This window comes from Triturus cristatus, chromosome 3_2, assembly GCF_964204655.1.
Source record: "Triturus cristatus chromosome 3_2, aTriCri1.1, whole genome shotgun sequence".
Taxonomy (NCBI): domain Eukaryota; kingdom Metazoa; phylum Chordata; class Amphibia; order Caudata; family Salamandridae; genus Triturus; species Triturus cristatus.
This window is the reverse complement of record NC_140584.1, coordinates 1,033,861,597-1,033,885,771: the sequence shown is the minus strand read 5'-3', so window position 1 is coordinate 1,033,885,771 and position 24,175 is coordinate 1,033,861,597. Positions and strand designations below refer to the sequence as shown.

At 46.8% G+C, this 24,175-nt stretch overlaps 1 protein-coding gene across 26 annotated transcripts in view; it reads left to right on the top strand.

Annotated features, from left to right (window-relative positions):
• The window catches only part of ELN (elastin), a 338,132-nt gene extending 314,367 nt beyond the window's left edge, over positions 1–23,765 (top strand). For 21 of the 26 annotated variants that reach the window (XM_085649707.1, XM_085649706.1, XM_085649705.1 and 18 more), the window contains 9 exons: positions 2,628–2,666; positions 2,848–2,880; positions 6,321–6,353; positions 7,029–7,061; positions 7,748–7,780; positions 15,110–15,136; positions 17,869–17,895; positions 21,231–21,284; positions 22,389–23,765. In XM_085649707.1, coding sequence (XP_085505833.1) covers positions 2,628–2,666; positions 2,848–2,880; positions 6,321–6,353; positions 7,029–7,061; positions 7,748–7,780; positions 15,110–15,136; positions 17,869–17,895; positions 21,231–21,284; positions 22,389–22,438 — 329 coding nt within the window. In that variant the 3' untranslated portion in view covers positions 22,439–23,765. The remainder of the gene's footprint in view (positions 1–2,627; positions 2,667–2,847; positions 2,881–6,320; positions 6,354–7,028; positions 7,062–7,747; positions 7,781–15,109; positions 15,137–17,868; positions 17,896–21,230; positions 21,285–22,388) is intronic. The other 5 variants (XM_085649692.1, XM_085649700.1, XM_085649684.1 and 2 more) reach the window with 3 other exon arrangements.
• The last annotated feature ends 410 nt before the right edge of the window (positions 23,766–24,175 follow it).

Genomic DNA, 24,175 nt, shown 5'->3' with positions numbered 1-24,175 from the left:
AGCGGCAGGCGCAAATCTTTACGCCGTGCTTGATAATATGCCCCTCAGTGAGCTTGGCTGCACACGCAAGCTGCTTACAGGTACCTCGAGCGCTACCAGTAGCTCACGATCTACTCGTTGGAGAAGCCTGCCCTATGCACACTTCTGAGACTAGAAGGCAAAGTCCTCAAACTCTGCAAAAGTTCGTAGACTGCATGTCACGAGGTGCCACAGCCCTTCTAGTCATCCATCCTAATGTAATACAGTCTCAATGAGTGACTATCACTCTGAGCGTTGCTTCTTGATCATCTGCACAAGACTGCCCAGACTCATCTGCACAAGACTACCCAGACTCATGTGCACAAGACTGCCCAGACTCATGTGCACAAGACTGCCCAGACTCATGTGCACAAGACTGCCCAGACTCATAGGCACAAGACTGCCCAGACTCATGTGCACAAGACTGCCCAGACTCATGTGCACAAGACTGCCCAGACTCATGTGCACAAGACTACCCAGACTCATGTGCACAAGACTGCCCAGACTCTTGTGCACAAGACTGCCCAGACTCATAGGCACAAGACTGCCCAGACTCATGTGCACAAGACTGCCCAGACTCATGTGCACAAGACTGCCCAGACTCATGTGCACAAGACTGCCCAGACTCATAGGCACAAGACTGCCCAGACTCATCTGCACAAGACTGCCCAGACTCATCTGCACAAGACTGCCCAGACTCATCTGCACAAGACTGCCCAGACTCATGTGCACAAGATGGCCCAGACTCATGTGCACAAGACTGCCAAGTCTCATGTGCACAAGAGGGCCCAGACTCATGTGCACAAGACTGCCCAGACTCATGTGCACAAGACTGCCCAGACTCATGTGCACAAGACTGCCCAGACTCGTGTGCACAAGACTGCCCAGACTCATGGGTACAAGACTGCCCAGACTCATAGGTACAAGACTGCCCAGACTCATAGGCACAAGACTGCCCAGACTCATAGGCACAAGACTGCCCAGACTCATGTGCACAAGACGGCTCAGACTCATGTGCACAAGCCTGCCCAGACTCATGTGCACAAGACTGCCAAGTCTCATGTGCACAAGAAGGCCCAGACTCATGTGCACAAGCCTGCCCAGTCTCATGTGCACAAGACTGCCCAGACTCATGTGCACAAGACTGCCCAGACTCATGTGCACAAGACTGCCCTGACTCATGTGCACAAGACTGCCCTGACTCATGTGCCCAAGACTGCCCTGACTCATGTGCCCAAGACTGCCCAGACTCATGTGCCCAAGACTGCCCTGACTCATGTGCCCAAGACTGCCCAGACTCATGTGCCCAAGACTGCCCAGACTCATGTGCACAAGACTGCCCAGACTCATGTGCACAAGACTGCCCAGACTCATGTGCACAAGACTGCCCAGACTCATAGGTACAAGACTGCCCAGACTCATAGGTACAAGACTGCCCAGACTCATAGGCACAAGACTGCCCAGACTCATAGGCACAAGACTGCCCAGACTCATGTGCACAAGACGGCTCAGACTCATGTGCACAAGCCTGCCCAGACTCATGTGCACAAGACTGCCAAGTCTCATGTGCACAAGAAGGCCCAGACTCATGTGCACAAGCCTGCCCAGTCTCATGTGCACAAGACTGCCCAGACTCATGTGCACAAGACTGCCCAGACTCATGTGCACAAGACTGCCCTGACTCATGTGCCCAAGACTGCCCTGACTCATGTGCCCAAGACTGCCCAGACTCGTGTGCCCAAGACTGTCCAGACTCGTGTGCCCAAGACTGCCCAGACTCATGTGCCCAAGACTGCCCAGACTCATGTGCCCAAGACTGCCCAGACTCATGTGCACAAGAAGGCTCAGACTCATGAGCACAAGCCTGCCAAGTCTCATGTGCACAAGACTGCCCAGACTCATGTGCACAAGACTGCCCAGACTCATAGGCACAAGACTGCCCAGACTCATATGCACAAGACTGCCCTGACTCATGTGCCCAAGACTGCCCAGACTCATAGGTACAAGACTGCCCAGACTCATGTGCACAAGACTGCCCTGACTCATGTGCCCAAGACTGCCCTGACTCATGTGCCCAAGACTGCCCAGACTCGTGTGCCCAAGACTGCCCAGACTCATGTGCCCAAGACTGCCCAGACTCATGTGCCCAAGACTGCCCAGACTCATGTGCACAAGAAGGCTCAGACTCATGAGCACAAGCCTGCCAAGTCTCATGTGCACAAGACTGCCCAGACTCATGTGCACAAGACTGCCCAGACACATAGGCACAAGACTGCCCAGACTCATCCACACACCAGCTCGATATTCCTGTGTTTGCAACCTTCCTACCCCCAGGGCTCCCTACTGACTTGAACCGGTAATCTTTCAGTTTCTTTGGCACTGACCCGGTGTCTTAAATCATGCTTGCGATTGTTGACCCAAAATCATAACATTTTAAGGTGTCGTACTCTGTGTGAGACCTTCCCCCACGAAAGCACTCTGAGCTGGCTTAAAGGTGGGTGCAGCACTTCACAGAAAATCGTAATGATTGATACAGACACCGTGAAGAGCCATCTCTGCGAGTTCTTTCTGTGCTATTCTGAGCCTCCAATATCTTGCCTCTTTTTCAGGTGTGTATCCAGGCGCTGGTCAGAAAGCTCCCAAGCCAGGTATGTGTTTCATGGGTATCTCATTCTACTCAGTTACAGTGTCGTGCAGTCTTTCCATCAATGTGCATTATGCTGAAGGTGTCGGGGCGCTGGGTGTGACTGTAGTGTAAGCGCTCACTGTGTAGGCAAATGTTGCCCATTTGTGTAGTGTTCTGATGCTGGCATTTCTTCACGGTCTTAGGTTATGGGTTTGGTGCTGGAGGGCTCCCGGCAGGTAAGTTGCTGCAGCTAATGTGCCTGATATCTGTGCACTGAGATAAGAAGACACAGGAAATGACGTGCATCTCCCCGGAGTGAACAAGGGCTAAAGCCAGGAGGGCGGAACGGTCATATAAGGGGGGGGCGAGGGTGGCCTGTGTGAGAGTGCGGACAACGGGGGCTGTGCAGCGGGATCGGATGTGTAAAATCTGAGATCTCTGACAGGTGAAGGGCTCCCGCTGTGCCGAATGGGGCAGGAACACTGACTGGAGAATGCTGGGGGAGAAAAGGCCTTCAAACTCTATTTAAAACGGGATTCAAGTACACTCTGAGGTGACAGTACAGCTGGGTGCCCTAGGAACGAAAAGCGCACAGCGAGAAGAGTGTGCATCTGGGATTTGTAGTCTCTCAATCTGGATCAAGTGATGTCACTGAGCCTAGCAGCAACCACATTAATTCCCCGGTTACTAACCGGTCATTTTCATTACTCCGAGTATTGTCTTCCTCGCCAAACTTTGTAACTCTGGTGGCGAGGAAAACTTTGTTGGCAAGCCGAGCATGCACCTTCCAGGTGCCTGACTAGCAAAGTACTCCCCCTAGGGTGCTTCACTATTGGTTGATCCCGTTTGACCTGGTATCAGCAGCTTTCATCAGGATCATTGACCTGCTCAGTTTCATGAGGACTGGGGCCTGTTAGTTGAGCCATGTGTTGAAATTCTCCCGAGCGATTCGGGTTCAGCCTTCTCGGGAGAGATCGCCTTGACGTTGTATGAGTGAAAGGCATCATACATTGGTCTCATACCGCCCTTAGAGGTTGTACAAGACGTATTTAGAACACTGTGCCTGCTCCCACGTTATCAATAATAACATTTAAAAAAAAATCCGAACGGGATTAGGTCGTTGCTCAGCCGCAGAAGAGTGTGTCATCGTGCTCCGGAACCACTAGGTGGCGGTAGCACCATTTATATACTTTCAAAAATTGCATCTGCAGCTTGCACTTCCAGTCATGATTAAATGATAAAATAGAATAAACCAGGTGGCAGTAGCACCATTTATATACTTTGGAAAATTGCATCGGACTGGCCTAGAGGGCATTCTGGAAGTGTGAGAAGCGCCAGTCTGACAGGTCAGTGTGTGGGCCAGATGTGTGGCTGTATGTGGGCTGCTGCTGGGAGACTCTTCAGATAATGAGTAGGATGCAGAAGCCGAACGCACTGTGCAGGGGACAGTTGGTTGCACTGGGCACACACTGCAGCACTGGGTGTCTTATATGGTATGAAAGTAGTGCAGCATGTCCTATCAAGTTTGCTACAGCAGCCCCACAGTTCTAGAAAATAAATCAGCTGCCACCAGACCCACAACAGCTGCTGAACACGTACCTTCCTCCAAGTAACCCAGTCTCCAGCTCCATCTTTGCTGACGCAAGCTACAAATGCCCATTGCCAAAATCCCCCAGCAATGCTACGCTAGCAGTGGTTATTTGGCTGGGTAGGGTATTCTTTGGTGTAGGAGTCCTACACAAATGGGATGCATACCGGAGAAGCCACAGTGGGGGCTCTCCAAATGTGGTCCCCATTTTTTACTACCCAATTTTCAAATTGAGCCACTCTTATTTTGGTGCCCGGGTTTATTTTCTGTCCTAGTTCAACCCTGTATAAAAAGCCTGTTGCACTAAAAAAAGCAAAGCAAAAATAGAACGAATACATTCTGGAAGGCAACACAGCAACTAAAGTTGTGTTGCATGAAAGGTAGAGAGCAGAACAACTCCATATCTACTAAGATATGCCACTGTTCTTCTCTCTCCCTATGCTGGGGCATGTTCGGTAGCCATTCGCCAGTGCAAACACCCTTATGCAATAGTGCAAGGGTGGCTGTGTTCGCTAAAGCATAGGTTTAGGGTCCCGTCTAGTACACCAAAAACTAGCCTTTAATACTTTTCCCACTGTATGTGTGCTGTACAATGCAGCACACAAGAAAAGTAGGAAAAGCAAGGAGAAATGAAAACATTTGTCCTTGTTGCGCATGCCTCAAGGAGGATTAGGATTTAGGCACAAATCCCTGTCTACGATTCTTTGTAGATAGGGATTTGCATCAAAACCCATGACTGTTTGCATGGGAACACCCGTGGACAACCCACGGAACATCCCTTTGAAGCAAAGCAGTGCTTAATTTGAGCCGGTTGTTGCCAGCACTTATTTTTAGAGACCGGCACTTATTTCCTGCATCAGATATCTACCGGGTGCAAGAGAGGTAAAACACACTGTTCTACACTGTTCAAAAAGACTGAGGAAATAGAAATCCAGCAAACCCATCAGAAAGTGAGAAAGTAAGAGCATGCAAGAGGGAGGCAAACAGTGATGAGTGTCTGTTGGTAGATTAAAGACTACCAGCCTTGGTGATTGGCGTGCCAACGCTTCATTGCACCAGCCATCAGCTTCTGTGCAGAGCTTCAGCACAAGCACTTTTTCATTTACACAAATTAAGTAATGCCGCAAAGTAACACAAGGCAGCGCACTGCACAGCTTTGCGTTACTTTGGGATACTATCCAACACAAATCCAGATGTACATTGGATAGTAAGTCCCACTGTAACACTGTGCGCTGGGTTTGCAGGACAAAAGTAAAGCAAGCCCCATGCAATTTATTGAAAAAAAAAATGTCAGTGTTTTATGTAGAGCGAACTTGACCCGCATCGGGTATCAGAGCGCTTTACATAGCACCAGTTGCATTACATGAGGACACATTCATTTTTTTGTTTGGCACGGGGAGATGAGGTGATTTGTCCAGAATCACAGGATGTCCAGCATCACTCCCGAGACTCAAACCCGGTTCCCCAGATTCGAGGGCGAGCGCCCCAGCAGTTAGGCCAACTCCTCTCCCCAATGCGTTAGTAAATCTGGGTCGTTATGTTTTCGGTATATAATGCATCTATAGGATAAAGTATTTAATGTATGATGATTCAGTATACTTTTGAAATGTTAAATAGTCAATTGCTTTGCAAAGCAAGCACTCCATAACATTTCTATGGGTGGGTCAGACCCATTCTTTTTATACTTAAAGACTCGGCAAGGATCGTTCTTGCCGGCATCTCTGCTGTCATGACAGACCTATAACATTTTTCAACGTTTTTTTTACTGAGAAAGCGGATTTTAGTACGTATCAATAAATAAATAAAGGGAGTGTTCAGGTTTTCCATGTGCAGTCTCACAATCTTCTTGTGATGGTAACTGAACACGGATGTTGTGCTGGGTTTTGTGTTTGTCCGTGGGACTTGTACTGGCTCCAGCCCAATCACTGGCTTTCATCCCTGGCCTTGGGGGTTGGCTGAGAGGCTGGGCTGGGTCATGTGTGAGCTCTGAGTATGGAGGACTGAGGAATACCATCAGCTAGTGGGAGCGACTAGGAAGGCTGAATATATGCGCTGCTGGTGTATTTAGATGCTTTTTTTTGTCCTCAGGTTATGGAGCGGGGGCTGGAGGCTTGCCAGCAGGTGAGTACAGAAAAAGTGATGAACTTTGTATTTGAAAGCCTTGTGCCATGGCCGTGAGCTGTTCACATGATAGTTAGCTGTAGACATCTCTAAACTGACTAGGCTAGGAACAGGAAAAGATAAAAAAGGAGAATACTGTTGCAGTAAAGATACCCTGATGTAGACGATGAGGCTTTTGCGGGTGAGGAAGTAAAGCCATGTAGAGTTCTGGCCTTCATGGTGTTGGAGAATCTTCACATTTGAGGATGGTGCAGGACCACTGCCTGTACAGGGTGTTATAGCAAGCAAAGATTTACAGACAATGATGGGATGGCACAGCTAGCTTGAGGATGGTGTTGAATCGCAGTCACTTAGGAATAGTGTAGACACTTTGGCTCTGGATAGTGAAGACGAGATGTGGCTGTTGAAAACTGACTGCGGGAGATTGTTTCATACTATGATGATATGAGCGTATGTTGTGATGACGTAGAGGGCATGTGGGATGGTAAAGTAGTATTCTATGCCAGAGATGAGCTGATAAAAACAATCACATAGAGTAGTGCATGGACCAAAGGGGACAGTGTAAGAGTCGCAGCCTGGGCTGTGTGGAGGCAGTGAAGGGGCTGCAGGAAGAGCGTTGAGGCTGGGGAATGATAATCAGTTGGGTTCTGATGAGACGTCTTTACTTGTCCTCAGGTTATGGAGCGGGGGCAGGAGGCTTGCCAGCAGGTGAGTACAGAAAAAGTGATGAACTTTGTATATGAAAGCCTTGTGCCATGGCCGTGAGCTGCTCACATGAAATTTAGCTGTAGACATCTCTAAACTGACTAGGCTAGGAACAGGAAAAGATAAAAAAGGAGGACACTGTTGCAGTAAAGATACCCTGATGTAGACGATGAGGCTTTTGCGGATGAGGAAGTAAAGTCATGTAGAGTTCTGGCCTTCATGGTGTTGGAGAATCTTTACCTTTTGGTATGGTGCAGGACCACTGCCTGTACAGGGTGTTATAGCAAGCAGGGAGAGTGGTAAAAGATGCACAGGCAATGATGGGATGGCACTGCTAGCTTGAGGATGGTGTTGAATCGCAGTCACTTAGGAATAGTGTAGACACTTTGGCTCTGGATAATGAAGACGAGATGTGGCTGTTGAAAACTGACTGCGGGAGATTGTTTCATACTATGATGATATGAGCGTATGTTGTGATGACATAGAGGGCATTTGGGATGGTAAAGTAGTATTCTATGCCAGAGATGAGCTGATAAAAACAATCACAGAGTAGTGCATGGACCAGAGGGGACAGTGCAAAAGTCGCAGCCTGGGCTGTATAGAGATAGTGAGGAAGCTGCAGGGATTGCGTAGAGGCTGGGAAATGATAATCAGTTGTGTTCTGATGAGACGTCTTTACTTGTGTTCAGGTTATGGAGCGGGGGCTGGAGGCTTGCCAGCAGGTGAGTGGTCAATTTAATGGAAAATGTTCCTTTAGTTGGTTAATTTCATAATGTTCATAAGCTCGATAAGTTCATTGAACTACGTGAAATAAATATATAGTAATGCTACAAAATTGTGTCAGTGATAACAAAATCCAAATAATGAAAGAGCTACCAGTTTACATGTTCACCACCCTTTTCGCTAGATAGGTCTTATATGTGGATGTTCGCACTATCCAGTCTCTTGAGTGCTAGTGAGTTGTCTCTTAGTTTTTTGATCAAGAACTCAATATCCCTGACCCTGGTATAAAGATTTAGAAAATTTGAGGCTGGGAGAAAGACATTTCTGATATGTTCCATAAAGTTGGACTTTGAGTGAATCAGAGGTCTTGTCAAGATGCCCAGGTATGCCGATAAAGGGATTTGGAACTTGGAGCTCTCGTTATATCATTACTAAATTGCTTGATGGAATATAGGGGCATATTATCAAGACAGGCGATAAAATTATTGCTGCTTTACGGCGATAATGGGCTTGATAATATGCTCTATGGAATTCCCATTGAAGCTCAGGTTCGATGTCCTTCACATAAAGCGGTGATAATTTTATCGCCTGTCTTGATAATATGCCCCTGAATCTCTACAGGGTGAGTGGAGTGTGACTCCTGCCAGACGTTCTCACACTGTGACACTTACTGAATTTAAAGTACTGTTTTATCACTTGTCTTCACTGCAGGCGACAGCCCTTAAGTGCCTTTGGTCTTATTCTCTCTCCGGCAAATGAATAAAGACCATAAAGTTCCAGGCAAACAAAGACTGCTGTGAGTGGCTGAGGCGCCTTTCTGCCTCAGGCTCCCTTCATCTGACCTCAACCCAACGATGGCCAATCACATAAACAATAGGGAACGGCAAGACTTGCTATCAGCTGATAAATGCATGTGATGAGACTGAAAAGTTTGGCAACAAAGTATCGTATAAGGGCTGCTGACACTGAATCTGTTGTCCAGTTTGGAAGCCACTGTGCAGCGCCTCTGTCTTTTCAACATGGCCTCCTTGCACCCACTGCTTTCCATCCAGATGCTTGCGAGGCCTTGGGGCTGTGTCCAGCATGAACTCTTACAGACCTCTGCCATGTGCTTTTCTGACAGGTATTTAGCAAACAGTGCTCCTTGGAAGAATTCAACTTTGGTACATGGGATTGATACCTGAAAAGTGCTCCTATATCTAAAACCTTTGGCCTCCTGATCTCTCTCCTCCTCCATAGGGGTGGTGAGTTTCTTTAATACTGAGAAGGACCTCCTTTTCTGGTGCCATGCAGGTGTTCATGCACTGCACTTGATGCTGTCTGCTTCCATTTTTACCACTTCTCTCTTCATAGCCTTGCAGTATTTTCCATAATTCTAAAACCTTAGCTCTTCCATGGCATCCTCGTCAGTGCACTGGTCTGCTCTGCAGGTTGCCAAGACATATTCAGTTGCTCCCGGGTCTCTGTCACTACAGCGAAGAGGATCTAGATAGCGCCAGGACACCTTCGGGTATTTGCTGCGCTTTACAAATGCAATTTATTATTATTATTATTACTCTATGCACCTAAACTTCTGGGAGAATTACGCCTCCTATACCACTGAAAGGAACACAGGATTGATTATCTGTGGCCCCTTTACGTTTCTGTCAAAGCTTTCTGTGGCTTCCTGCTTCAGCTGGGTTTGTGGGTCATTGTTATGCCACTGGCAGGCAGCATGTTCTCCGCCTTGACTAAATCTTCCCAGTGTGGATTATTTTTGTCTGTTGTCCAACATTACTGTCAAATAACTATTTCAGTCCTAACAGTTCGAAACAAAGGCCCATATATACGTACTCTCTAGTTACAAATGCTTGTCGACATTTGTGACTGGTATGTTTTGTGCCCAGAATGTATTTCCGGCGAACCAAGCTGTGTATGAATAGGTCAGTTAGCAAAGAAAGAATTCGGACTGGGTTCCAATCCAACCTATTTAAAATTATCTATGATCCAGGTCGCAAATTGCGACTCACTCTGATTGGAGAAAATCACTGTGATGGTGCCTGCTGGGGTCAGCAGATCACTAACCTTGTAATTGACTTTAAATAAAGTACCTTTTTTAAGCAGACCATTTCCTTAAATGAAACAGGCCGGCTTTGAAAATAAATATTAAAAAAAAAAAGTTTCTTTGAATTTCTTTGATAGTTGACAGAAGTTCCTTGAACCGATGCCTATTTACCCAGAAACATTTTACAAAAGTCTTTAAGGGGAAGGGGTCCCTATGTCCTCACGGCCCTACTCTGTATCTTCCATAGATGCACATGTTATGTTATGTTATGTTATGTTATTTTTATTTGTACCGCGCACAGCTGCCCCAGCAAAGGGGCGTCCTGGCGCTTTGAGAAGGTGAACACAACACAGCACTAAAAGCGGACAAAAGGAGACGAGACACAACAGATAAGCTAAACAAATAAAAAGGTCTTGATAGCCCGTCTAAACTGAAGGAGCTCATCGATGGCCCGGATTTGTGGAGGAAGAGAATTCCACCAACTCGCTGCCAGGACTCGAAAGGAGCGGCCACCAATTCTGCTCAACTTAAAACGCGGGACCACTGCTAAGTTCTGGCCTAGCGATCTAAGAGTGCGAGAGGGGACATAGGGGATCAGCAATTTCTCCAAGATTTGTGGGGGAGTACCCTTTAGGATTTTAAATGCAAAGCAGAGAACCTTAAATCTAATCCTCTGCTGCACAGGGAGCCAGTGGAGAGAGCGCAGAGTATTGGACACCGAGCATCGCCTAGGCAGACCTGTCACCAGTCGGGCAGCAGCGTTTTGAACCAGCTGGAGCCGCAGAAATTCTGACTGGTTTATCCCCGCCAGTAGGGAGCTCGCATAGTCCAGCCTGGACAGCACTGATGCTTGGACCACCGGCTGTCTTGTGGGTGCATCAAAGAATTTGAGGATGGGTCGAAGTCCTCTGATGATGCCATAGCAAGAAGCCGCCACCTTCTTGGTATGACAGATGAAACTCAGAGAAGGATCAAGCCACACCCCCAAGTTTTGTATCTCTGCCGCTGGGAGGGGAGTCACACCCAACTCCGAAGGCCACCATTTGTCATCCCACAAAGCCACCTGTTTACCAACCACCATAATCTCCGTCTTCTTGGTGTTTAACTGGAGACAGTTGGAATTCATCCAGTTAGCCACTTCCCGCAGACCATCACAGAACCTGGGAGCCTCCAGGTCTGAGTCCCCACTCAGTGTGACCGCCAGCTGCGTGTCATCTGCGTAAGAGACCATGGTCAGGCCCCACCGCTTGACGACCGCAGCCAACGGTCTCACATACAGATTGAAAAGGGTGGGACTCAGTGAAGACCCCTGTGGGACTCCCTGGTCTAGCGGGTAGGATGATGACTTACCGGGCGGGATTGCCACCTGGAATGACCTATCCGTAAGGAAGGAACCAAACCAGTGCAAGGCGGAGCCAGAAACGCCCACCTCCTCAAGACGCCGAATCAGAATCCCGTGCGAGACCGTGTCGAAGGCGGCACTAAGATCTAATAACAGTAGTGCCGCCATCCGACCGGAATCCAGCACGGAACGCAGATGCTCGACCATCGAGAGAAGGGCCGTCTCCGTGCTGTGACCCGCACGGAACCCGTTCTGGGTAGGGTCGAGAATGTTAAGCCTACCAAGATGGTCTGTAAGAGTGGCATTCACATGGGCCTCCGCTATTTTCGTGGCCCAAGGGAGAAGGGAGATAGGGCGGTAGCTTTCAGGTTTAAGGGGGTTAAGGGTCGCCTTCTTCAGAATTGGCGTGACTACTGCCTGCTTCCATCTAACGGGAACCACTCCAGAAGAGAGAGACAGGTTGATCAAGGACAGCACCGGGGTACGGCAAACCGGTGCCAGGGTCTTGAGTTGGGCCGGTTTCAGCGGGTCTGCCGGAGATCCAGACTTGATTTTGGCGCTGAGAAAGTCAAACACCTCCAGAGATAAGGGGGGTAAGATGGAAAGACATTCCCCCTCACCTAAGATGCGACCAACCTGCTCTATCATCAGGGAACCCGTTGGGAAAGTGCGATAGATGGCTTGCACTTTTTCATGGAAGAAAGAGGCCAAACCCTCACAATGTGAGTCCGAGCATATTTCCACTGCAGTTGCTCTCTTCGCCATCAAGTCCTTTAATACTTTAAAAATAAGTTTCGATAGATTGGCAGAGTTCTGAAACTGTTGAGCATAAAAGGAAGCGCGAGTTTGACACACTGCCCTGTGATAAATCTTGACCTTGGCCAGATAGCATATTTTCAGATCTGGGTCGTACGACTTCCTCCATAATCTTTCGGCCTGTCTACAGGCCCTCTTAAGAGATGCCAAGGAAGTGTCAAACCAAGGGCTCGGCTTCCTCCGGTGACACTTGGACCAACACATAGGAATCAGAGAATCGAGGGCACCAGATATCCACTCACAGAAAGAGTCGTATCCACAATCGACCTCGGTGAGCGGACCTAAAGGAACCTTCTCGAGCTGATGGTAAAAATCCTCCAGTCTTAATTTGTTCCAGTGTCGTTTAAGAACAAGTCTATCCTGAGATAGAAAAGGAGAGTCAGACAAAGAGCATGCCGTTTTCACCAGCATGTGGTCTGTCCAGACCAACTGGGAGGAACCAAGAACTCTGAGTCCTTCTAGATTTGTAAAGAACGGGTAAAGAATATGACCACCTTTATGTGGGGGGAAAGTAATCATCTGCGAGAGCTGTAAAGCCTCAAGATCCGCCAGAAAGCTCCTAATAGAGGGTAAAGAAGGGCAGTCCAAATGGAGATTAAGATCTCCCACAACATTAAAATTTGTGCATCCTAGTGCCTCTATGCTAATATACTCAGGAAGAGAAGCCCTAAAAACAGAGTCACAGCCCGGAGGCCGGTAAATTAATAGCCCAGAGAAGGTAAACTGGTGACTAAACGCTATTTTAAATAGGGCACCCTCACACCCCAAAAGTTCAGCGGCTTTCCACTCGCAGGGATAACACCGTTTGGTGGCCATTCGCAATACCTCCACCTCTAGTCGTCCGATTTAAAGTGAAAATAGCATACTCTGGGGGAAAGGCTAGGTTAATTATCGAGGAGTCAGAGTCCTGGAGCCACGTTTCCGTTGTGATGGATTTCTTATATCATGCAATAGTTGATGATGGCATTGGATCTAATGAAGGTGACTGTTTCTTCTCAAGTAATGGAATGGTCCTACATTGATGTGCTGTGACTGATGCTGGAGATAGGGAGACAAACAAGGACAGCTTTTGAATCTGTGGAGAATCAATTACACTCATGATTTTATTTTATTTCCTTTCTGACCACCGAAGTCCAAATCAATCAAATAGTTCAAACCACTCGCCACAGATTTGAAGCGCATATTGAACATCTAGCATTTCCTGGAAAGATACTACTCGGTCCATAACAGAAGTCTTTTAGCTCTAACGTAATGGACTCTTCCAATAACCTGATCTCCTTATAAAATTTCAGAGCAGGGTCGGTCAGATTGTTCCTAAGACACACAAACATGTACATATTATTCCAGATCTTTGTAGTCCCTGGTTACCAGTTGAGTCAAACATGACAGATAATATTTAGTTTAAATTGTGTTGATTGCTTATAAAAACATACATCACTCCCTCTTTCTGCTCGTTATTTCTATTCCAGTACTCAGTTCTCACATGCAATCCACAGACTTTGAAGCCTCAACATGGGAGGTTGATAGTTTTGGTAAGAACAACATCTTGGTAGGAAAAACAGAGGCGCTAGCCTTGTGGCCCTCGAGCGCTACCGCATCTGCCGCTTTGCCCAAGCGAAGGTAGGGTCCACCCAGCGGACCTGGAACCGGACCACAGCGGATGAGCCCGTGCCCGGCGGCGGCCTCCAGCAGCACAGCTATTCAGCGGCAGTCACCCGCACGCCGTCTGTGGTGAGGGCAGACAGCGCCTCCCCCGAGCAAAGCTGGCCAAGGTCCGATCGCATAGTGTCCGCATGGGGCTCAACCCTTCCCAGGTCCGCGGGAGCCCTCGGCACAGAGGCGGTCGCGGCAGGGAAGAGTCCAGCTGCTTCTCTGGCTCGTCTCGCAGCTCACTTGGAGGCGGCCAGCCCAACTACTTGCTTCTTTTTTTCCTTCTTCACTTCTCCTGGGATTCCATGCTTAGCGATCGTCGGAGTACACGTTATACTCAGAAACGCGATCTGAAAGATGGTCACCGTAGGGAGCCTGAAGCAAATCACTGTACCTCCACTTTAGAAATACAAAAAGAAAAGAAACATATTCAGAAGTAAGGGGCATATTTTCTTACTTTTTATGATTTATTAAGTACTACTTCGAAACCTGACTTCAAAATGGCCACCACAAAGACGCCCAATGCCTTAACTCACTTTCACTGATCTGCCTGACCATAAGATGGCGATTAGCAACAGAGTATTTGTAATTGAACCGCTAAACCCTGGGCAAAGAACCTTAAATTGATCTCCAGATCAGACATAAACTCAATTGACCTAATAACATCAGAAAAGTCTGGACTTAAACAATAAAAAAAAAATATGTTGTATGTCATACTGACCGGGTAGCCCGAGTAACATGGCCGATGCCCGGTGGAGCTGTTTAGGCAGCTCTCGAGGAGATTGGCTTCGGTTTTACCCCCGCGGCCGTCACCTACCCAGCTGGAAATTTGACATTTGACATAGTTCCTCCTTGTCTCTCTTCTGTGTTTTCTTTCCCCCCCTCGCCTTCCTCCCTCCGTGTTCCTGTGGCTGCCTCCTCCTTCCAGCCGAGCCTACCTGACCCGATCTGCATCCCTTACCCCCTTTTTTACCATTCCCCCTCTACCTTCCTCACCTCATGTGCACTAATAACCCATATTATTGTTGAACTCATTGTTTTTTCCTCCTATGTTTTACTTGGCTCCTGTCACTGATGTAATTTTGTAACTTGTAACTCGCTGATCCTCATGTAAAGCGGTCTGATACCTCCGGGTCTAGTCAGAGCTATATAAAACTTGCCAAATAAAATCTTAATCTGTGTAGACTGACTAACCTACCAAAATGGAGTACGTTTTCTTAAATATATCTCTTGAGGTGTTCCAACTACATTCTGACTGAGGAGTGAACTTTGTATTCACACTTCTTGAACCAGGTAGCACTTGGATGGCTCATGTTTGGTTATTAACCCTATATTACAAACCTGTACCGCAATAACAGAAACGCGATCATTGGCGAAAGTAACGTGGGAGCTCAGAGTATAGAGGACGATGCAATAACAACCTTGGGACTGTAGTTTTGATTGCATTAAAACGATAAAATGTCTGCTTTTTCTTAGGTTATGGAGCTGGTGGTCTGCCTGCAGGTGAGTTATAAAAATGATAAACTTCCAATTGAAACGGATTTGATGCTGAAGACTTAGGTGATGCCTATAACAGCTTGAAACCAATCGCGGAGAGCTGAATATTACTTCAGATGTGATTGAGATTAGAAACGAGAGCTTAGTGTTTAGGAAGAACGATATTGTATGAGCACTGCATATCTGGACATCGATCACACTGGTACTGGGGGATTACATAAAAGCGATAACAGGGGTACTGGTATGTGTTTGGTAGTTCAAGTGCATTGGCTCTGAGTGATAGAGCTACAGAGACTAGCTGGAAGGGTGGGTGTGAAGTTGGTGAAGGAGGAAAGGTATAAGAGAACTGCAGGATGCTCTGAAACGCTGGTAGGGATTGGTGCAATGGTTGCAAGGGATAATGCAAGACCGGATTCGTTGTGAGAGATAGTCTAAGAGTTGTTTATTTGAGACTTGTGTGGCAGTTTTTATATTTGGCTTTGAGGGACAGAGTTAGCTGTGAGCTAAAGTATAATAGTTGGGGGCAGATTTACTGTCCTTTATGGATGGGAGCGATGCATGAAGAATTTCAGTGTTACATTGCACCAAAGACACAGAATACCACAGCACCAGATTGAGTAAGAGTTGCCTGCCAAATGTGTCATCTGTTTCACTCACGCTAAGGCTAGTTGTTGTGCATCACACAGAGACTCACACTGTGGCATAAAGGAAACTCTACACTGTCCAGCTTAGGATTTGCACAGCACCCCCCAGTACAAATTCCTATGTGTAGACATTAGCACAGGGCTCAAACATTTAAACTGTGTGCTTTAGAGTAAAGCGCACCTAGTAAAGGGGCGATATATTAGAAGATGTACCGCTTCGCTCTTTGCTTGCATCCGCTTTCTTTTGGCATTAGGATTGGGGTCAAAGGCAGATCACGCTATTTCCTTAAATCTGGCTGTGCACCAAAACCTATGGTTTCTGTGCTTGTCCAACCGAAACACCCATCCCAGTTGGGGATCAACTTTCAGATAAACCATTGCTGCTGTTTGAGGCACTTTGTAATCTCACAATGGTTTGTGTCGCTTAACACCAAACAAGCACCAGTGCAAACCCTTAGTAAATCTGGCCCGTGGTTTGAGGATCAAGTTAAGATGTTCGCTGGGAGGTGTAAGAGTTTTATGTGGCAGCAAGTATTGTAATGGATGGTGTAAGGGTTGTCTATGAGGTCTGGTGCAAGTGGTGGTGTAGGGATGGTGTGAGAGTTATCTAAATGTAAGATGTAAGTGCTAATAACAAAGCAAAGGTGAAAGTGTTGATTTTGGAGCACAGTATACACATTGTGGCTGTGAGAATGCTATGAGAGCATTAAATGGGAAATGATTAGAAGCACTGGCTTTCAGGAATCAAGCAAGCCTTTAGCTGCGAGGGTTAATTTAAAATGGCTGTGAAGCTTTAACTCTGCAGGATATCTAAGAGTGTTGGTAGTGAGTGATGTTATGTGTGTTTGTAAAGCAGACTTTTAATTGAAAAGACATGAAGTCTGTGTTGTTAGCATAGGAGAACATGTTCATGTCGTGTGCACGAGTGACGTTGGCAAGAGGGATCGTGCATGCGTTGAAGAGGGTGGGACTGAGCAAATAACTTTGAGGCACTCTGCAGAGAAGTTTGCAGATTTCTAAAGCGTAAGGTGCTAGACTGGCAGTTTGTGTCCTATCCGCATATCCAGTGGAGAGTGGGTCCTTGGATCCCAGGCTCGTGCAAGTGCCTGATGATAATGGGGTGTGAGACAGTGTCAAATCCTGCAGAGAGGTCCAAGAGAATGAGGGCTGCTGTGTCTCCTCAAGAGAGATGTCAAGAGTGATGCTGATGTCTGTGGTGGCAATGAGTGCCATTTCTGTACTGTGGTTGGGCCTGAATTCAGACTGCGCGGCATTGAGGAGCTGATGGTTCCTGATATGGTCCGTAAGGTGTTGGTTGATGAGTTTCTTTAAAACCTTTGCTAGGTATTGTAGGAGCAGATGAGTGTCTAGTTGGAAAGCAGGGCTGGATCAGTGGATGGTGTCTTGAGCATGGGCGTGATGGTGGCATATTTTCAGGTGTGGACGAGTCGATGGAGGTGTTGAAGATATGTAAAGGTGGGTGTTAGTGCTTCGGTGATTGGAAGGAGTCCTTTGGTGAAAGCGGGGGGGGGGGCAATTGTCAGATGGGGACCCCAAGTGTATGATCTTCATGGTAGCAGTAATTTCGACGGTGGTGACAGTGGACCATGAGGTCAGGATTTCTTCTTCGGCCGTGATAAAAAGTTGCATTGCAATGGTGACAGTTGATGGTCAAAGTTGCCGTAAATGGAGGTGATTTTGTTACAGAAGAATTCTGAGACCTTGTTGCAAAGGTCTTGTGAGGGGCGTGACGTGGTGGAGGTGGAAGGAGGCACTAGATATGCTTGTTGCTGTAAGTGCCGGGCTCAATGTGATCTGCAAGAGCTCTGCTCTTTGTGTTCCATATCTGCTGCTGGTAGCGTCTTAGAGCTTTATGTGTGGTGTCTTGACTTGGTTTCCACTTCCACTCCTGTTGTTTGCACTGCTGTTTTGTCAGCCTGAGTTCCCCTATGTACCAGCTGGCCTGTGGTCGCACTCTTGCCATAGGGTTGCGTTTCAGGGGAGCCAAGGTTTCAGGGTTAAGGATGGTCTATATACAGAGTTATCCTGCTGCCTGATTCGGTTTCTGATGGTGACATTTATTTTTTCCCTCAGGTTATGGTGCTGGTGGCTTAGCTGCAGGTAAGTTACTTAAACTGGCCAGCCTGATGGCTAGTAGAGATTTAATAAGGTGTACCAGACATACCCCAGTAAACCTGTGAATTAATATCAGGGCGCTGAACCCTGTTTGCTAGAACATTTTTATTTTCTCAAGTGCATTGTTTTGTCTTGCATCATCAATGCCATCCTTTCTCTTGTTACCTTGGGTATATGTCATTTTCCAGAGTGTTTGCACTGCCTCATGCTCTCCATATGCTCTCTGGAACGCTCTCCCATGGAACTGTGCAATCCCTCTCTTTTGTGTAATATTTAATGCTCTGCCTCTCTTTAATGATACTTGTGTTTGGCTTCCTTTTTCTCGATGCTTTTGCATCCTTCTCTCGTTCTGTAACTTGTGTCAGCTGTCATGCTTCTGCTCCTTAGCCATCCTTCCGTCTTCTCCTTTGATTCCTTTGCCATCCTTCCCTCTTTCTGAAGGATTGCTATTCTTTCATCCAATGTTATCAGTACTACCATTCTCTTTTGTGGTGACTATGCCGACTTTGCCTCTGTTTATAACTGGGCCAGACTGGCTTTCCCTTGTGTCCGTTCTCACCTTCACTCTTTTGATACAGGCCCCATCCTACTTGCATCAGTTTCTCACTTGTGCTAACTTTGCTGTTTTGCTTTCCGCGACATCATTAGCTCTTCTGGTCCATGCATTTGTCACATATGGGTTTCTGAGGTCCGTCCGGGACCGTTACTGCGTACAAGCCTGGTATAATGTTGAGGCCTCTAGCCTGTTCTCCAGGCCCAGGGATCTTCCTTGCATTAGTGAACACTCCCACACTGCAGTATGTGTGTAACACTATGGCATTTATTGACAATAAAAGTAGGCCTGGAAACAGCAAACCTCCAACATAGACATCTCACTAACTACAAGGAGAAAATCCACCGGAACAATTAATAATAATAATAATAGACTATGGTCATCAAGGTAACCGAATCTCATTAGACATGAATCCTCACACTTATTGATCACACCTCCATTCTCACACTCATTACTGACCCCAGGGGTCCTCAGCCGCTCCAGGATGAGGTTCTGTGTCTGATCATCTTCCTTACTTGGAATGGGAACAAGCCAATCTTCTAAGTGGATCATAGGGGTTTTACTCTCTCTTTTCGTAAAGTGTGGACAGTTCATTTGTTTGACAGTTACTGGAGCATGTTTAGCTAGTGGGACGGCCTAAGTGTGCTGTATCCCTCAAAGGCCCACTAAAGTGATCAGGCAAAGCTATGATATCTGTGGAGTAAAAGTTTGGCCTATACAAAATATGTGTGCGATCTGGGGCAGGATCCATCCCCTGAACTTAAAAGCAGGGTCACTCCTGTACTCTCTCATCCACCCAGTTGGGAGCCATACACTGGTGACACACAATTGATCACCCCCTTACTTTACTGCCTTGTAGGGGAATGGTAAATCTGAGTTCAAAGTGGCTTTCATTCAGTGTTTCCAGGTCTGTCCAAAGGTGCAGAGTTTGTGGGGACCAGAAAAGCTGACTACAAATGGCTCAAGTCAACCAACTGGAGGTTTGTCCAACCCTCAGGTCGCTCGAGAGTTCTATCTCATCTCCATAGGAAGGGAAAGAGAACTCCTAGGAAGAAAAATTCACCAATGAGAGTTGCAGGATCTAAGTCAATAGCAGAAGTCTGCCCTGCTTTACAGCTCCACACCATTTCTCCCCCTCCCCCTGGAAACTTCCCTCATTTTAAATACTCGTCTGTCCAGTTCATACTCATCTGTCCAGTGCAGCATGCAGCCAACGAACCACCTGAATCCACTGTCTCTCTCACACTGGAGTTAGCCCAGGCATACTGCAAATTCACCTTTTGTCAGTCAAAGAGTTAGGGAAGCCCCTCTCTCTGACTTTGTATACTGGTTTTGGCATCTCCTGGAGGGCTTGCGCGGATATTACTCTTCCACAACCATGTGCACCCCCAAAACCTGTGGTGCCATTTAGCAGCTGGAAGGTTGCTGCCACTCTGCTGAGTAGGATAAGGACCTCAATTCTGCAACTCCCAAAAAGGCCCTTAAGCAGCATGTAAAGATTCCCGCCTCCCTATTTGTTGAATCTCTTTCCTAAAAGTGCATCGACTGATTCAGTAGATGCACTTTCAGGAAAGCAGAATCCCAAGCAGGCATTCCGTTTTTCTTTCCAGAAAAAAAAACCCCCAAACCCGATTTGTTTCTTAAAAGCAAAAAAGAAAATTCCCTTACATGCACAGAGTTTTATTCCTCCACATCAGAAATAGTTCTCTTTTTTCATGCCCCGGATTGGTATGGCAGACGCAGACAAGAAAAATCATTGGCAGATGGGCCACCCTACCGAGGGGGGTGTCTATGACCCACACAGCTCTAGCAGGACGGTCCGCCAGGTTAAGAGTTTCCAAATGTAGAACCAGCTGAGGCTCCGCTTTCAGAAACCTGGTGGTTCTCTCACCTCTAAATGTGGTGGGAGAACTACGGATTTGACGGAACAGAGCTCCTACTCCTTTAAACCCTAAATGACACCTATAGTCTCCAGACGCGCACCCACACTGTTGTGAAAGTGTTGATAAACCTGTGTTTTGTATGTGCCAATCCTCACTCCTGCATTTCCCTCTACTTTCATCCTTTTTTTCTGTGCCATATGTCTCACCTAACATCACTTAAGTACCATCTTCCCATTCATCTGAGCTATCTTCACTGGGTATCCATTACGTGCCATGGATCTCCATTGGGAGTTCCATTCTTCATCTGTCATTTTTCCTTCTTTACCATCCTCTTTTCGACATACCTTCTGCATCATTCTTTTTTTCTCTTGATCCCTACTCTCCCACTTTGTCCTCTCTGTTATCCTTTCAGTGTCTTTCTTCTTATACTTATCTTTCTGTACCATCCTTCTCTCATCTTTTTTCATTATGTGACACTCTTCTCCCATGGATGTCCCGTCTCATCATCATCATAATCAATTAGATTGTGCTTACTACCCAAAGGTAACCAAGTACAAAGCTTAGTTGTTCCTTACCTTCTCTTCTGTGGTAGTTATCACGCCTTGGTGCTTTCTCTCTGTTGTGTTTATCTGTGATCTCTGTCTTTTGAAGATCTATTCTATGCCACCATTCACTTCCCAGTGTCTCTTCTGCCTTGCCATTCACTTATCCGGAATCTTTTCTGTGCTGCACTCTCTTGGCAAATTCTTTTTCCATATGTTAAATATTACCCTTCTCAACAGGATAGTGAAGGGCGAGGTTTGTGGTGTTGGATGTTTGTTCTTTCATATGTACTGAGTGATAATTTTGATTACTTCTGATCTGTAACTTCTCCGTCCCGACAGCGAAACCTGCAAAGTCCTACGGTGGCGGCGCACTGGGTGCCCTGGGATACCGAGGTAGGTCGAGCCCAGAGAGTCTGGCAGGAATCTCCTGCTTATCCCTGTTTCTCCTAGCTCTCTTTTGACATCAGTGTTTTCCACAAAAATATTGTTTGGTGGTGTTCAGCACCTCCAATATTTGTCACCCACGTACGTGTCAGAACCAAAGTACTGTGTGATCCCATATTGACTTTGAAACTGTACCACCTCAAATTCAATCCATTTCATTGTGTATATTTGGAGACCTCCAGTAATTGTCTTACCCCTTTATTCTGACCCCTCCAATATGTCACAAGCTCTTGAATGTTGTGGGATGTCTTAATCTCCTCCATTATCCCAGTGCTCACATCCACACCATGAAGTTAAACTGCCCAATTGTGTCATTGCCATGCACTCAGACACGTACCTTTTCCTTACTGTATATGTCTCACCACTCCCTTCTTTTCTATTAGGTCAGATGTACCAATGTTGTCTTTCAGACTCTCAAAATGGTGTCTTCTTCCACATGTTGTCTCTGTGTTAGTTCCTACAAGTCTTTCTTTTCACTATTTCTTTCAGTTCTCTCAGTTTGGTGTTGCTGCATGCTCTCTATCTATCAAAAAGTCCAGGAGAGGGGGTACGAGTGGGTGGGGGGACATGGAGCTGGAAGGAGGTCCAGTGCCCGTGGTCCTGAGGTTAAGATAAACACAAAAACTGGGGTCACTGTTCCTAAATAGGAGAGGAAAGAAGTATAAGCAGGTTGAACAAAGGATGGGCACATGTAAAGTGGCAGTCAACAAGACTGTTTCATGTTGCCCTCACACATCCCTAGGGATGTCATGCTTCATCATAGGGCTGTTGCTCCTCGTTGGGCCGGCACTGCAATGCACCACGGGTCCCCCGAAGGGTCACTTTAGAAGACATCTTTTGTTTCTATAAGAGTCTATGTGGCATGGTGTTGCGTGTGCTATGGTAAAACTGGTTAGCGCTAGGCTTTAGAGATGCCCCACCATTTATCATGGAGGAAAACTGTGCGTTCTGTTACCAGGCCGCACGGGGTTCACCTCAGTGCTTGTTTTATGTTTGTCTTTCTTCCCCAGTTTACGCTGAAGCTGATTTTGATGCATTTTCTTTCTTTCTTAGGAGGTGCTGCGTGCGGGCAAGGGAAGTACTGCGGCCGAAAAAGGAAATAACCAAGCAACTGCTTTACAATTCACCTCATGAAACTTGGTGCTACTGCGTGGTCGGGAATGCAAACCTTGAATTACACAAATAATGCAAAAAAGACGTCCGACTCAGTAAACTATCCTTCCAAACTGATATGCCCCACTACAGAGAGAAATACACTGAGAATGCTGTAAAAAGGAGAGAGAAGGCGGATCTGGAAGCCACATGCTCAGAGGAGTGAAATGAAAGAGCGTCGGTTAGAGCCCCTTACTGTATGAAAGGTCCCCGTCGCCCCTTCCCCTCTCCTTCCCCTCTGGTGCTATTGAAATCTGGGGAATCCCTTTTACACCGCCCCCAACGTCTCCACAGGAAAATCTATGCCTCAGCCTAGGGTCTCTGCAAGTGCCCTTATCTAGACCTGTCTAGAGGAGAGAAATGGGACTGAGCATTGCCACTCGTTCATAAACGTTGGCATCAGTGCCTCTTCCGCCTGTTGTCGGACGTCTGTAGCACAAGGCAGACATTGTGCCCCCAAGTCTTCTACCATTCTCATTTGCCTCCGTGGTCAACTGACTCCAGTCCCTGCACCCACAATGTATGAGAGCCTGTACATGTTCCTGTTGGACTTTCTACTTGTATAATACTCCTAAACTACATAACTTATGAGTTGAACCGGACCCTGTCTGGAACTGAATATCGCTAGCTTGTTGGTGTATGTATGCTTGTGCAATGACTTTGGGTCAATTTTTGCTAACATTGTGGAGTGGGCTGGGCTAGTTAAACCCAAATGGCTGGGTAGGCTGCAATGGCCAAGGGGTAGGGGCGCTAAAAGCCTTTGCCCCACAATTCTTGTCTGTGGTGCTGCTCAAACAAGTGCAGTAGTGTCCTCCTCTTCCTGTCTTCTTACAGCCCTCTCCATTTCCACTGTGAAAGCAGGTGAGATGAATCGGCACCAATCATTACAGCATGCCCTGTGTGCCAGGGGTTAACGGCGATGGCAAGACACACGACTGCCGAGAACACATATGTTATCCCATGCTTTGTGCACTGTGTAAAATAGCCGTACTGTTAATAATGCATAGGAATCCAGGTCCAGCACCTTCCAGGCCATAGTGAAGGCCATGAGATCCTCGTTGCTGTCTTCCCGTCTGACTACCATGATTTATAACATTAGCTCGTGTCTGTTCTGTTTTGTTTTGGGCTGATTTTTCTGTACCTTGAAGATTTTCTGCAAAATTTTATTTGTAATCACTGATATAACGCTGATGAAACACTTCTTTTGTACAAAAATAATAAAACGAAATGTTAAAGTAACTGCTTCAGATACAGTCTAATAAATGGAACCTTTTGAAAGATGGTGGTGTGGTTTGTCTGCATGCCGACAGGATTGGAAGGTTGTTGATGGTTGCTCCTTTCTGCGTCTTTTGGAGGGATTCATGTGGTATGGACAGCAGATGGCTGGACGTGCAGTCTGCTGGTTGCCTTTATCTTGCATGCATCAGTGTCCAGAGTTCTGTGGCATTATGTCCCCATGTGATGGGGATAAATGTAGGAGTTTGAAGGGACAGAAAAATGAACAAGGGAGAGTGTAAGACTATTTAAATTGGGTGTTGCAATTCGTGGATGAACTACCAAACGCATCACTCTGCAGCTGGTGTGTCTTCACAGTAGTTGCTTCATTTGATTCCAAATCTGCAGAGCTCATGGCTGGTCCGTGGTGGAAGGATAACCCCCAAGAACTCTTCGCTAGGACTGGAGTATGA